The following is a 15,510-nucleotide window of genomic DNA, read 5'->3' on the forward strand; positions in this document are numbered from 1 at the left end:
CTCAGGAGAGCTGTTTCTGGGTAATGCACATGGTAGGGCCCTTTGGATCCTAATGAAAACCTGCTAATGGAGGAACGGTCTCAAAGGAGCATTAAAAGAAGGTTATAATTCACATTATAGAAGAGAGCAAAGAGCATTTTTAGCAATTGAAATATGGAGCATGTACTGTTTTGCTTCTACAATACTATGCACTTTTCTAAATTGTTTTTGTCCTGCTGATTTTTCCTCTTATCTGCACACATTCCATAAAAAGTTCAACAATCCCGTGATCTATAAAGCCCTTCTTTATTCTTCCTGGCTGATAATAATGTCTTCCTCCTCCATAGGCCCCCCCCACACTTTATCATAACATTTGTTGCTTTACAGATCTGTCTTACCTCCCCTACACATTCCAGGAATACTCTCTGTGTCTGTTTCATCTTTGTGTCCTTTCAATAACAGTCATAGTTAACATTTATATAATATTTATCATATGCCAGGCTATGTCTAAGCACTTTACATATACAACCTCCTTTGATTCTCATGGCAACCCTCTGAGGAATTATTGTTATCCTCATTTTACAGATGAAGAAACTGAGGTACTGAGAAATAACTTGCCCAAGATCACAGAGCTAGAAAGTGGCAGGGCCAGGATTCAAACATGCCTTTCATGTGAACACAGGCTAGTGGAAATGAATTGCTCTGGAAGGCTTCTTGTTGTTATATTGATGTAACTATACTTAACCATATAGAAACTTGGAATAGTAATTGGAGAACTAGTATTGGCCTCCTTTTGATTTGCTGTATAAAGTTTCTCTAATGATGATTCACATAGAATGTTCACTCAGTCCTGGAGCAGACTTCCTGGCTGTCATTATTATTAGTGGTCTTGCTGACCATTTTGTCCTGTCAAGGAAGCTCAGAACTGCCTTGAGGAACACAAATTTCATTATTGGAATGTCCCAACATTATTTTGGAATTTACTTGGGAGGATAAATGATTTCTAGCCAAATTTTTAAAAGATTCCAAATGAATTGGGTAAAGTTTTTAGTTGAAATCTTCATGAAACCCGCATCATTAAGAATCATATCAAGACTAATTTTATTTGTTGAGTAAAAGTCAACTAACTTCAAAGGGATATACAGTCTATTTTGTTTTACTAGAAATTTGATGCAGCCATAGTCTGTGAAGTAATGTGAGGCTTGGAAGATACATGTCAAATTCTCATGTTATCGGTGTTCGTTAATATAAAATGCAACTCAAGCTGGCACATACTAGTCTATAAGTGTGTTATTATTATGCCTCTAGAAGTAATTCATGCTAGGATAACAAATGATCTAAGGCTATTCATCACGAACCATTTGGGATTATGTATTTCAATTCTCAATAAAAAACAGGGCTTCCCTGGTGGCGCAGTGGTTGAGAATCCGCCTGCCGATGCAGGGGACACGGGTTCGTGCCCCGGTCTGGGAAGATCCCACATGCCGCGGAGCGGCTGGGCCCGTGAGCCATGGCCGCTGAGCCTGCGCGTCCGGAGCCTGTGCTCCGCAAGGGAGAGGCCACAACAGTGAGGCCCGCATACCACAAAAAAAAAAAAAAAAAAAAAAAAAAAAAAACATATCTGATAGTGCCTATTTATATGAATGATGTTCATATAGTAACTCAGATGTAGGCTAAAAAATATCTTCTACATTCTAGGAGTTCACAACTCAATGGTGTTTAATAAATATTTCTTACTGATATTGAGCCTAGTTATCGATTTAAGTCAGATAAACCTCCTTAAAGAAGCCGCTTTGGAGTTAGGTGTAGAAAAGGGTTTGAAATCTATGAAGTGTGTCATATTTTGTAGTTGGGCACATTTTCCAGTTCTCTCTCCCAGAGATTAAATCACAATCCATAAAAATAAACTGACATTGTATTACAGCCCTTTTAGACCCACTCAGAAAAGTATCACAGTTCATAGCACAAAGGCAAACCATTCTTGGTCCATTTTTACCTCTCTGGATCTGATTTTATAGTTTGCAGATACTCTGCATTCCTTTATCTAAGTTTTGAGCACTGACTGTGTATCAGATACTGTGCCTTAGCACCTGGGATATCCACAACTATTGTTCTATTCTTAAGAAGTCAGTAGTTCAATGGTGAAGACAGGCATGTAAACAGGGCTGGAAGCAGAAATCTAGAATAACTTATGTCAGTAATTGTTTATTTGTAGCTTTGCAAGCCACACTTTTTGTGCGACATCCAGAAACAGGGAAGTTGCTGGTTAATTTTGATCCCAAAATTTTGGAAGTTGTTCGGGAAACTAAATGCATGATAAAAATGAAGCTGGATGTACCAGAACAGGCAAAGAGATTGCTAAAATTGGAAAGTAAATTGAAAGGAGATAAATTGTACTTGCAGGTAAGATGGATTCTATTTTCTAGTTATTTTGAAAGAGGTTTTTTTGTATTTTGTATTTTTTTTTTAAAAGAAAAAGATACCTTTGTAGTTGTGCTAACACAGCATTGGGGAGAAATTTGTTATTATGTTGATTCTTTTAATTTTTTCAGCTTTATTGAGGGTTAATTGACAAATAAAATTGTAAGATAAAGTATACATTGTGATGATTTGATATACATATATATTGTGAAAGGATTCCTTCCATCTAGTCAGTTAACTAACACATCCATCACTATATATATATTGGTGAGAACATTTAAGTTCTACTCTCTTAGCAGATTTCAATTGTACAATAACGGTGTTATCAACTAGTCACCATGTTCTACGTTAGATTCTCATATCTTATTTGTCTTATAGCTGAAAGTTTGTACCTTTTTACTAATACCTCCCTATTTCCCCTACCCCTGACAATTACTTTTCTACTCTGTGTTGGATTTTTTAGATTCCACACATAAGTGATATTATACAGTTTGGCTTCCTCTGTCTGACTTATTTCACTTAGCACAGTGCCCTCAAGGTCCATCCATGTTGTCACAAATGGCAGGATGTCCTTTCTCATGGTTGAATAATATTCCATTGTGTATATATCACCTCTTTATCCCTTCATCCATTGATGGCTGGTTGTTTCCATATCTTGGCTATTGTGAATAATGCTGCAATGAACATTGAAGTGCATATATATTTTCAAATTAGTATTTTTATATTCTTTGGATAAAATCCCAGAGGTGGAATTGCTGGATCATATGGTAGTTCTATTTTAGTTTTTTGAGGAACCTCCATACTGTTTTCCATAATGGTTGCACCACTTTACCATTGCTGCCAACAGTGCCTGAGGGTTCCTTACACTCCACATCCTCAGCAGCATTTGTTATCTTTTTTTGATAATAGCTATTCTGATAGTTGTGAGGTAGTATCTCACTATGGTTTTGATTTGCATTTCTCTGGTGATTAGTGAAGGTGAACAATTTTTAATGTTCCTATTGGCCATTTTTATGTCTTCTTCAGAAAAATTGTCTATTCAGTTCCTTTGCCCATGTTTTAACTGGATTGTTTGCTATTGAGTTTTGTGAGTTCTTTATGTATTTTTGATATTAACCCCTTATCACATATATGATTTGTAAGTATTTTACCATAGGTTGTCTTTTCATTTAGTTGACGAAAACAAGATGAGGAAGTTTTTTAGTTTGATGTAGTCTCACTTATTTATTTTTGCTTTTGCTGCTTGTGCTTTTGGTGTTAAATCCAAAAAAATCATGGCCAAGACTTTTGTCAAGAAGTTTACCCTCTATGTTTACTTCTAGGAGTTTTATGGTTTTGGGTCTTATGGAATCATTCAATATGTGGTGTTTTGTGATTCGCTTCTTTAACCTAGCACAATATTTTCAAAGTTCATTCATATTGTTCCATGGATCAGTACCTCATTCTCTTTTATGTTTAAATAACATTCCATTGTGTGGTTATACCACATTTTAGGCATTTGTTCATCAGTTGATGTACATCTAGGTTGTTTTCACTTTTTTGCATTATGAGTTATGCTGCTGTGAACATTTGTATACAAGCTTTTGGGTGGACATATATTTTCATTCTCTTAGGAATATAAACTAGGAGTGAAATTGCTGGGTTTCATTAACTTTGTAACTCTATGTTTAACCTTTTGAATAACTGACACACTCTGTTTTCCAAAAAGGCTGCATGCATTATTTTATATGTGCACCAGCAGTAGATGATGGTTCCACTTTCTCCACATCCTTGTCAACACTTGTTACTGTCTTTTTCATTTAAACCTCATTTGGATGTGAAGTGATATTTCTATGTGGTTTTGATTTGCATTTCTTCATGGCTGTTGATGTTGAGGATGTTTTCATGTGCATATTGGCCATTTGTAGATCTTTGGTGGAGTGCCTATTCGAATAGCTACCCATTTAAATTGAGTTATTTGTCTTTTTTATTATTGAGTTGTGAGAATTCATTATACATTCAAATCCTTTATCAGATATATGATTTGCAGTTATTTTTTTCTGTTCTGTGGGTTTTTTCATTTCTTTTTTTTTTATAAGCCAAGCAAATTAAGAATGTTTTTTTAAAAAAATATTTATTTATTTATTTGGTTACACTGGGTCTTAGTTGCAGCAGGCGGGCTCCTTAGTTGCAGCTCCAGGACTCCTTACTTGTGGCTCACTGGCTGCTTAGTTGCAGCTTGCCAGCTTCTTAGCTGTGGTACGCAGATTCCTTAGTGTGGCATGCGAACTCTTAGTTGTGGCCTACATGTGGGATCTAGCTCTCCGACCAGGGATCAAACCTGGGCCCCCTGCATTGGGAGCGCAGAGTCTTATCCACTGCGCTATCAGGGAAATCCCCTCTTTTCATTTTCTTGATAGTATCCTTTGAAGCACAAACATTTTAAAATTTTGATGAAGTCCAATTTATCTACTTTATCTTTTGTCCCTTGTGATTTTAGTGTCATTTCTAAGAAATCATTGTTGAATCCAAGGTCACAAAGATGTATGCATATGCTTTGTTCTAGGAGTTTAATAGTTTTAGCTCTTACCAAAATATTATATACATATATACACACACACACATATATATATATATATTTAAAAACCTGGACTTCCCTGGTGGCGTAGTGGTTAAGAATCCGCCTGCCAATGCAGGGGACATGGGTTCGATCCCTGGTCCAGGAAGATCCCACATGCTGTGGAGCAACTAAGCCTGTGTGCCATAACTACTGAGCCTGCACTCTAGAGCCCGCGAGCCACAACTACTGAAACCCACGCACCTAGAGCCCATGCTCCGCAACAAGAGAAGCCACCGCAATTGGAAGCCTGTGCACTGTAATGAAGAGTAGTCCCCGCTCACCACAGCTAGAGAAAGCCCACGTGCAGCAAGGAAGACCCAATGCAGCCTGTAAATAAATAAATAAATGTTCCTTTAAAACACCTCAGAGGAACATTGGCATTGTGAAAACTTGGTTTCAGCATCAAAAGCCCTAGGTTTTCATACTGGTTAGTTGCAACTTTACATGACTGAATGTCAAAGTACTGTTTATAAATTGAGGTTAATATCACATGCGTTGAATCTTACAGGATTTTAGTTAGTATTGAATAATATTATGAAACTCAAAGTCCTTTGCCATGTGTCAGGTGTAAATAAAAGTTCAACTACAAGTAAGAGAAAAGGAGGAAAGGAATTAATAACTTTGAAACTATTAAGTAAACATTGCAACAGTTTAATATTATTAATTTGGGGAAGAATTAACTTGAAACCACATCTCCCATCACTGTGCAATAAGTTACAAAGTGGTAAAAAATTGATCATCATGGTTCATCTGTAAAGAAAATAGAATAGCTTTGTGTGTACATTTATTCTGATTCAAGAAAACAAGTGTGGCATCAGTGATAAGTATGCTGTAATATGTCAGAAGATAGGGAACAGAAAGGGTAAAAATGTGTAATGACAGACATAATGAAAAAAAAATTGTCCAAACCATTTAAAACGGCATAAATCTAGAAAGACAAATAATAATTATGAAAAATGTAAATCTAGGAATCTCCAATGACTTACTGTTTAAAGGGGATGCTCAGGTAATTTACAGGTGAGGAAAAAGTACAGCAAATTAGTATAAATAGCCTCCATCTTTCAGGGCTATGAGGAAACAGGTAAAATGAAACCTTCTGGGTATGAATCAAAATATGACTGTTGCTTTAAAATAAAGTAAAACATTCCATTTTGACTTTTAACAGGGTCTTCTGCAGTATTATGATGAGTTATGTCAGGAAGTGCCTCCTGTGTTTGTCAATCTGATGACCCCTAAAGTGAAAAAGGTTGGTAATATTGAAGGTTTATATTGACTTCCCTGTCATTTAAAATTAGATTCCAGTTCTAGAGATTATGGATTTTAGAACATCTATTCTTGTCAAAACCCTCTTTCTAGTTCAACTTTATAGCTCTATTTTCCCTACAGGATGATTTCTTGTTTAAGTTTTGTTGCCTTTGAAAAACAAATAAATCTAAATAATGAGCACTTTCAAAGAATCCATGATTGCTTTATGGACAGCCAAAGATGATTAAAAACAAAATGTCACCTTTACTAGGTATAATGGAGGGGAAATAGAATTAAGGAAATACAGCCTATAATATTTCCAGGTTATAAAAGGCAGCCTTTTTTATAAATGCAGATGCTCCTTTTTAATAATGGAAACTGTTTTTCTCTTTTTCTAGGTGGAATCTGTGTTGAGACAAGGGCTCACAATATTGACATGGTCGTCTTTAACACTAGAAAGCTTTTTTCAAGAAGTTGACTCAGTTTTGGATATGTTCAGTCAACTCTTAAAGAAGGTATGATGGGTACATTTTTTAAAACTACATACGTTAATACTCAGGCTGTAAGTAATGGTTTGATTATCTATGAAAGCTCTTTAAAGGGTGTGACTTTTAACTAAAAGAACATCCATTACATTAAAAAAAAAAGCTTTCTTTAACTGATTTGGGGCCTTTTCATTTAGGGTTGCTTTGTTCTTGTCCCCAAATTACCTTGCCTTTAATATGTTAAAATAATGGTTCAACTCCACAGCGTAGTTTAGAAAATGGAATAGTTGTAGACTGTGGAAGATGGCAGGATTGAGTGCTTATATTTTAAGGCATCTAATGTTAATTAGATGAGATAGTCATCCAGTTGGAGACTGTCTATTGATTTCTGATATGTTTGCTACATGAAACATGCGTATCTTTTTAGATGTGCTAGTCTGTCTGTGGTGGCAGCATAGTGTTATAGACAAAACCCAGAGGCTTGGGAGTCAGATAAACCGAGGTAGGATTCTTTGACTTTCACCAGCTGTGTGTTCCTCCCTGGGTTACTTGACTTATCTGAGCCTTGGTTTCTCTAGCTGTAAAACTGAGATAGTAATGATTCACAGGCTGGAATGAGGACTGAAGGAGATAACGCATATGAGGTTATGGCACATGTTGCTGCTCAATTAAACTTCAGTTCCATGTCAAGCACAGATGTACTCCTAAAATTCCCACCAAATTATGCTTGGCTCAGGATGCAAGTTTCCAGATATAGCCCTCTAAATCAATTTATAACTCGAGGGCATTTTGGATGAAAGAGGATTTTTCTTCTATGTGTGTTTTCTCATTGGTAGATCAATGACTTGTGTGAAATGCATATTGATACAGTTCTAAAGGAGATAGCCAAAACAGTGTTAATTTCCCTGCCGGAAAGTGGTGCTATCAAAGTAGAAGATATGTTGACACTCAATGAGGTATGCATTTATATATTATATTTTATACATAGAAATATTGGCTCATAAACCTAAAATGTGAATTTGCAATCTAAAAGTAGAAATCTCTGTCCATGTCATTTAGACATTCTGGGGGCTTTTTGGACATCCTCAGCTCCAAAGACATATAAGGTATCCACAGCTCAAGCCCAGGGTCACACCTTAGACATTATCTTAAAAATGTCCTCAGCCTCATGCTGGAGTCCCCTTCGGTCCTGTCAGTGCTCACTGCTCTTCTTCCTCTGTGCATGCTCCCAGGGCAATATCATCTACACGCATGGTTTTAACTACCACATCCTTTCCCCTTAAGTCACCCATACACCTAGGCGTCATCCAGCCTCCTTTCCTCACTTCCATCCCCAAACCCAGTCAGTCTTTTAGGGCTTAGCCAGGTTTTGCCTCTTACTAAGATTCTGCTTGAATTGCCTCTTCTTTTCCATACTACCCTTTTCTTAGGTCATGCTTTTATTTATTTATGTTTTGAGCAGAGAAAGGTTTATCGCAAGGGCCATGCAAGGAGAATGTGTAGCTCATGCTCAGAAAGCCTGAACTCCAGATCAGGCTTTTAATGCTCATTTGAGTTTAGCATGTGATGTTGTGATCTAACTGGTTTCTCTGCCCCCATATTTGGCCCCATCATATCCATCATCCTCCACCTTGCCACCAAAACTGATTGTGGAAACTCCCCAGCTTATTAAATCCTTCAATGGCAGTGGCACCCACCTAACCTCCTCAGCATCACATTATATTGATCTTATTTGATTACCTATTTGTCCTCCATTGGCTCAAAAGCACAAAGACAGGAAGGAACCCTGTCTAAGCATTTTTGAGGCCTGGCACATAACACAGTCTTTCTCAAAAGCACTCACTTTATGTTTTGTTCAAAACATAAAGTGAAGGCATTTTTCTTTCTTGCCTGCCTTGTGCTTCAGCTACACCCACCTTGCTGGTTTGGGTCACCTTGTTAATGTCCTTTTCAAGACAACCAGGGATGGCTCCATCTCAAGGAATCTAACCTGACCCATGGGAAACAGGTGCCTTTGCCTCTCTTTCTATGGAAATGCAGCTTCTTCTTCCCAGGACACCTTTCTGTGCCTTTTGGGCAGCCAGCCAGCCTCTTGTTTCAGGACTACTTAGGCATGGGGAAGCCCGTCTATTCCCAGATTGTAGAGGTCATGGATCAAGGTCTCTGAGTAGCTCTTTTGAAATTCCCTTCACTTATTTCTACCAAATCTCTATCAATGATCAAACTTCCCTTCTGTAACCTCAAGGTGGGCAATGTGCTGAGGGTTACCTCCCCTGCTACCTTTGGATAAACTGCCTTTTTCATAATGTGTAGGATCTTAAAAGCATTTGTTCTCAGCATTGGGACCTTGGCTGTAATGGAGACATCACTAAATGACCAATTTTAACATCCTGTGTTCAGAGTATGCAAGTTTAAAATGATTATATCTTCCTGGCCATTTTTTAAAATCGTTGTTAAACTTTTTATCCTTAAAGTCTATTTTGTTTGCTATCAGTGTAGTTACACCAGCTCTTTTTGGTTATTATTATCCAGATATATCTTTCTGTATTCTGTTATTTTCAACCTTTCTGGGTTCTCCTATTTTAGGTTTTCTCTTGTAAAGAACATTAAGCTGGATTTTGTTTTCAATCTACTCTGAAAAATCTCTGTTTTTAACAAATTGGTAATTTTAGTCTATTCACATTTATCCTATCAATATATTTGGGTATACTTCTACTCTCTACCCTCTTACTTTGAATTTTCTATTTACCCAAATTTACTTATCTGTTTCTTGAAGTTACTTTTTATTATTTTTCAAATATATGTGGTCTTTTATATAATCTTCTTCCTTTCTCTTTTTAAAATTCTACTTTATTTAGATATTTAAAATATATTTTATAACAGTCCCATTATCTGAAGAAATTAGAGGTCTAATTCTGCTCTTTGCTGTCTCTGTCAAATCTTGCTCAGGATGGCTGTGTCTTCATGTTTTTAATATTTTGGATTGTGAGCTAATTTGCACATGTCTGTTTAGTTGAGAACCTGTCTCTTTTTATTTGCTCCTGTGTGGTACCTAGGAGTTTTACCAACTCAGTCGATAGTTTGAGTTAGTTTCTCAGACGATAGAATTTCCAAAACTCCCAGGTAGTATAGATATACTCTCAAGTCCTAAACCTGTGTGAGGTGAGCTAGTGGTTGTAAATTTCCAAGGCAGATGTTGTCCGTCTACCCTAGAGCCTCAACCAAGATCGCTAACTGTGCTTGAGACAGCAGCCCTTGATTTGCTTGATGACATGTGGGGGGAGGGGAAGGGTTCCAACCTCCTACCCTTGTGAAGGGATCCAAGGCCTCATGTGGTTCTTTGGTTATGGGAAAAAAACGTACAAAAGTTGTAGCTTCAGCTTACTTTTCATTTTAGGCCTGTCTTTTTTTTTTGAGATATAATGTGTATACAGCAGATTGTACAAATCTTAAGTGCACTATTCAGTGAATGTTTACATATGACACACCCTTGTAACCTTCTCTAAGAGCAAGATTTTTGTTTTAAAGATTTATTTATTATTAATTTATTTATTTTTGGCTGCGTCAGGTCTTAGTTGTGGCATACAGGATCTTTGTTGAGGCATGCGGCACGCAAGCTTCTCTGTAGTTGTGGCACGTGGGTTTTCTCTTCTCTAGTTGAGGAGCACAAGCTCAGTAGTTGTGGTGCGTGAGCTTAGTTGCCCCATAGTATGTGGGATCTTAGTTCCCTGGCCAGGGTTCGAACCTGCGTTCCCTGAATTGTAAGGTGGATTCTTTACCATTGGGCCACCAGGGAAGTCCCACTCCAAGAGCAAGATATTGAACATTTCCTTCACTGCAAATGATTCCCTCCTGCTCCATTCCAGGCAACAAATATCCTCCACCCCAGAGGAATCACCATTTTGGCTTCTGTCGCTGTATATTAGCTTTACCTGTTTTTGAACTTCACATAAATGGAATCATGCAGCATATATTCTTTTTTTTAAAGACTTTTTTTTGATGTGGACCATTTTTAAAGCCTTTATTAATTTGTTGTAATATTGCTTCTATTTTATGTTTTGTTTTTTTGCCCATGAGGCATGTGGGATCTTAGCTTCCCCGACCAGTGATCGAACCCGCACCCCCTGCACTGGAAGGCAAAGTCTTTACTACGGGACTGCCAGGGAAGTCCCACCATATTTTTTTTTTTTTTTTTTTTTTTTTTTTTTGTGGTACGCGGGCCTCTCACTGTTGTGGCCTCTCCTGTCGCGGAGCACAGGCTCTGGATGCACAGGCTCAGCGGCCATGGCTCACGGGCCCAGCTGCTCTGCGACATGTGGGATCCTCCCGGACCGGGGCACGAACCCGTGTGCCCTGCATTGGCAGGTGGACTCACAACCACTGCACCACCAGGGAAGCCCCATACATATTCTTTATGTCTGGCTTATTTTGCTCAGGGTCTGTGAGATTCATCTTGTAGTTGTGTGCGATAGTGGGTTCTTTCATTCTCATTCATTGCTGACTAGTATTTAAATTTCTGAGTTTATTACAATTTATGTATCTGTTCTACTGTTGAAGGCATTTGGATAGTTCATAGCTTTTGACTATACACTGAGCATTCTTGTACATGGTTTTTTTTTTGTGAAGCCAAGCACCTATTTTGGTGGGTATATTCTCATAAGTGAAATTGCTGGGTCATAGTCATAGATCATGAATATAGTTAACTTTCATAGAAACTTTCTTTTTAGAGTTGATGTGTTTGAATTAGGAACCAAGCAGGTTCACAAACTGCATTTGATTCATATACCTGTTCAGTTTCTTTTTATCATCTCCCCTTTCTTTGCTTGTACCTTTTTTATTGCAGTAAAATATACATAACACAAAATTTATAATTTTAACCATTTTTTTAGTGTACAGTTCAGTGGCATTAAGTACATTCACAGTGTTCTGTAACCATTACCATCTGCTTCCATAACTTTTTATTATCATCTACACAGGAACTCTGTACCTATTAAACAATAATTTCCCATTTCCCTCCCCTCCACCCCAGACCATGGTAACCTCTATTCTACTTTCTATCTTTATGAATTTGCCTATTCTATGTATGTCATGGAAGTGAAATCATACAACATTGTCCTTTTGTGTCTGCCTTATTTCACTTAGCAAAGGTTAATCCATATTGTAGCATGTATCAGAATTTGATTCCTTTTTAGAGCTGGATAATATTCCATTGTATAGATATGCCACATTGTGTTTATCCATTCATCTGTTGGTAGACGTTTGGGTTAGCTATTGTGAATTAAGCTATTATGAGCACTAGTGTATAATTATCTGAGTCCCTACTTTCAATTCTTTTGGGTATATACTCAGAGTGGAATTACTGGATCACATGGTAATTCTATGTTTAGCTTTTGAGAAATCACCAGATATTTTTCCACGGTGGCCATACCATTTTACCTTCCCACCAGCAATGCACAACAAGGGTTCCAATTTCTCCACCTGCTGGCTGACAGTTGTTATTTTCCATTTTTAAAAATTGAAGCATTTTTCATAATAATCTGAATGGGTATGAAGTCTCATTGTGGTTTTGATTTGCCTTTTCCTAATGACTACTGATGCTGAGCATCTTTTCATGTATTTATTGGCCATTTGTATATTTCTTTGGGGAAATGTCTATTCAAGTGTTTTTTTTGCCATCTTCCTTCTTTTTTTTTTTTTTTTTTTTTTTTTGTTGTTGTTGTTTTTTTGCGGTACGCGGGCCTCTCACTGTTGTGGCCTCTCCCGTTGCGGAGCACAGGCTCCGGACACGCAGGCTCAGTGGCCATGGCTCACGGGCCCAGCTGCTCTGCGGCATATGGGATCTTCCCGGACTGGGGCACGAACCCGTGTCCCCTGCATCGGCAGGCAGACTCACAACCACTGCACCACCAGGGAAGCCCCATCTTCCTTCTTTTAATGTTCTTCATTTGTTGAGGAAATGGGATCATTTGTCCTATAGAATTTTGCAGGTTCTAAATTTTGCTGATCATATCCTAGTAGTATGATTTAACATATTAACATATTCTTCTATCCCCTGAGATTCCTGTATATTTTAATTAGCTCTGGAGGACTGATTCAGTTCAGGTTCAATTACTTTTTCTTTTCCTGACTGAATAGTTCACAGGTGACACTGTGTACTTCCTATTGCATCACATCAGGAGGCACATTTTATCAGGCTGTTTCCCTTTTTGTGATATTAAGATTAATTAGTGGGCTAAGTTGCAGTCAGCTTTATCCATTATTATAAAGTTTCCCACCAGCCTTTCACCTGAAGAGTTTAGCAGATTATTATTCTTTTGATTATTATTATTTGCCTAGATTATTTGATTATTATTATTATATTATTATTTGCCTAGAGCTCTTATTATTTGATTATTATTGCCTAGAGCTATTATTGTTGCCTAGAGATTGAAAAATGTTGATTTTCTAATTTTAGCATTTATGGATAAAATATTTCTATAAAGAAGAAATTTCCCTCATTATCTGGTTGGTTACTGTGAAATAATGTTTGTACAGAAAAGTCAAGTTCAGTGCTTCGGTTTTTCTTTTATATACCAGTTTTCAAAATAATGAGTTGGCTCACTAGCAACTTCTAGAATACCCATTACGGTTTAAATTATTTAAAGATCATTATGAATATATAGATTATTATATATTTGAGGGATTCAGTCCATTGCAGTCATTATTCTTTTTTATGTTTAAATGTTCTCATCTTTGTCCAGTGGAATTCTACAGGCTGGCTTCTATGTTTTTGATATGACTCCAGTAGTCTTTGAAAGCTTTCTTGCTTCCTGGAACCATAGGAAATCTTAGGCTTATCTTGCACATTTCCTGCCCCAGATCTGGGATTACTCATTTTACCAGTCAGCCCTCATTCCTTTCAGTGTTACTTGTGGAAAATAGTATTTGGAGTTCACAACCTAGGTGCTAGGAAAGGCACTCATTGTTAACTTTTAGCTATTCTTATAGTATTATTTCTGCATCTCTAACTAATGTACTTGGGGTACTATTTCTTGAGTTGGCAGATAGAGTCTGCCCTATTTCCTGGGCTCCGTGTTATTCTAGGAGGGAGAGCCCTTCAAATGCTGTATGGGTCTTTTTTCAACAATTGAAAATTTCCAAAAATGTCTCCTGTTTCCTGCCTGGGGATGAGGGGTAATCTCCTCCTTGTCATTTTCTTCTCACTCATTCTAGAATCTGACTGTATATACTTCATACCAGGTCTTACTTATAAACGAACAGCATATGAAGGAGTAGGGAAATTTCTACATTGGTTTCCTTCGTTTTGCCCCCTTTACAATGAAAATCATTTCTATTGGTGTGTGCACATAACTGTTCCGACACTATCCACTGCTCAGTGGGGTGAAATTCACACTACCAAAGAAAATTTACTTTGAACATACGAACAAAAAACTTTCATGTGCTTAGAAAAAGAAATAAATCACACAAAAGAGGAAAATTAGGATAGGTTAAAGGTGACTGAGTGTGAATGTGGTGGTTACGTTGATGGCACAAGTCAAAATACAGGAAGTGGAACTTTGAAGAGCACCTTTGTCAATCAGTATGCCCCAGTCACTTGCCCTAGAGGGATCTAAGATCTACTAACACATGGGCTGCCTTCCTCAAGCCTATCACTAGGTGGACCATTACAGTGAAGACAGAATAACGTTTGTAATGACAAAGCAAGTTGGATAACACTTCGGGCAGAAATCAGTTTTGGAAACATGCTATATATAACGCTAATTTGGGGGGACAAGTTTAGTTTGCACTAACCAGTGGTTTCAGACAATACTGGGAACCAGGGCTATTTGCAGTAATGGCAAGTCCTCCTTATCTTGGCACGCCTAATTGTGGTTGTAGGACAGATTATGTTAATTATTAAAAAGCTACCTTGTGTTAGCTTCAAATTTGTCCTTCTACTCTATGATGCTGGGAATGGGACTCTGCAAATTACATTTATCTTTGGCCAGCTGGCTCCCTTGTAGGCTTTGCAGTGGGGGCGATAGGAGGCTGGACAAGAGAGAATGGGCTTGCTCTTTCCTGTTTTGCCTCTTGTTGCTGACACCTTTACATGAGCTATAGCTCTTCACCCTGGCAGTGGCCGTTAGTTCCAGATCCTAGCTTTTTCCAGCCTTTCTGGAATCAGCCTTGTGTGCCTCTCAGATGTACCAGCTTTAGGAGGTCCCTCTCTGAGCTTCTGAGCCAGCAGCGCTAGCCAGGCACCTCCCTCACTTCCCAGTTCCAGGTTCCAATAACTGCACCCTCCTCCGTGGGCTCCCCCGCACCCCGGAACGGGCAATGCTCTCTGTGACCTCTGTGTCCCTTTTTGCCTTCTTGGTCCTTTAATAGCTGTTTAACCGTTTTTTTGTATTAAATTCTCTCGTTCTGTCTGTTAAAATAGCTGGTGTGGCATCTGTTTTCCTTATTGGACCGTGATTAACATACCTGTATATTGGTAGATATACAAATGGAACAGAAAATTCAGGGAAATATTATGATCCAAGTTATGATAGGAAAACACCGGGAAATACATGAAAGGGTATTAAAAATTCAATCAGCAAAATCACCCTGGCTCCATGGAGACAGAAAGTAGATTAGTGGTTGCCAGGGCGGTGGAGATGGGGGAGTGGGGAGTGACTAATGGATATGGGGATTCTTTTGGGGTGATGAAAATGTTCTGGAATTAGATAGCAGTGATGGTTGCCCAGCTCTGTGAAGATACTAAAAACCAATGAATTGTGCACTTTACAAGGGTATATCTGT

The 15,510-nt window shown here is 38.0% G+C and overlaps 1 protein-coding gene across 1 annotated transcript in view; it reads left to right on the forward strand.

Annotated features, from left to right (window-relative positions):
• DNAH8 (dynein axonemal heavy chain 8) overlaps window positions 1-15,510 on the forward strand; it is a 338,470-nt gene that overhangs the window by 59,579 nt on the left and 263,381 nt on the right. The window contains exons 18-21 of the mRNA XM_059077211.2: window positions 2,195-2,382; window positions 6,165-6,245; window positions 6,643-6,759; window positions 7,566-7,685. Of these exons, the coding sequence (XP_058933194.2) occupies window positions 2,195-2,382; window positions 6,165-6,245; window positions 6,643-6,759; window positions 7,566-7,685 (506 nt within the window). The remainder of the gene's footprint in view (window positions 1-2,194; window positions 2,383-6,164; window positions 6,246-6,642; window positions 6,760-7,565; window positions 7,686-15,510) is intronic.

The sequence above is a fragment of the Kogia breviceps genome, chromosome 10 (assembly GCF_026419965.1).
Source record: "Kogia breviceps isolate mKogBre1 chromosome 10, mKogBre1 haplotype 1, whole genome shotgun sequence".
In the NCBI taxonomy this organism is placed as follows: Eukaryota; Metazoa; Chordata; class Mammalia; order Artiodactyla; family Physeteridae; genus Kogia; species Kogia breviceps.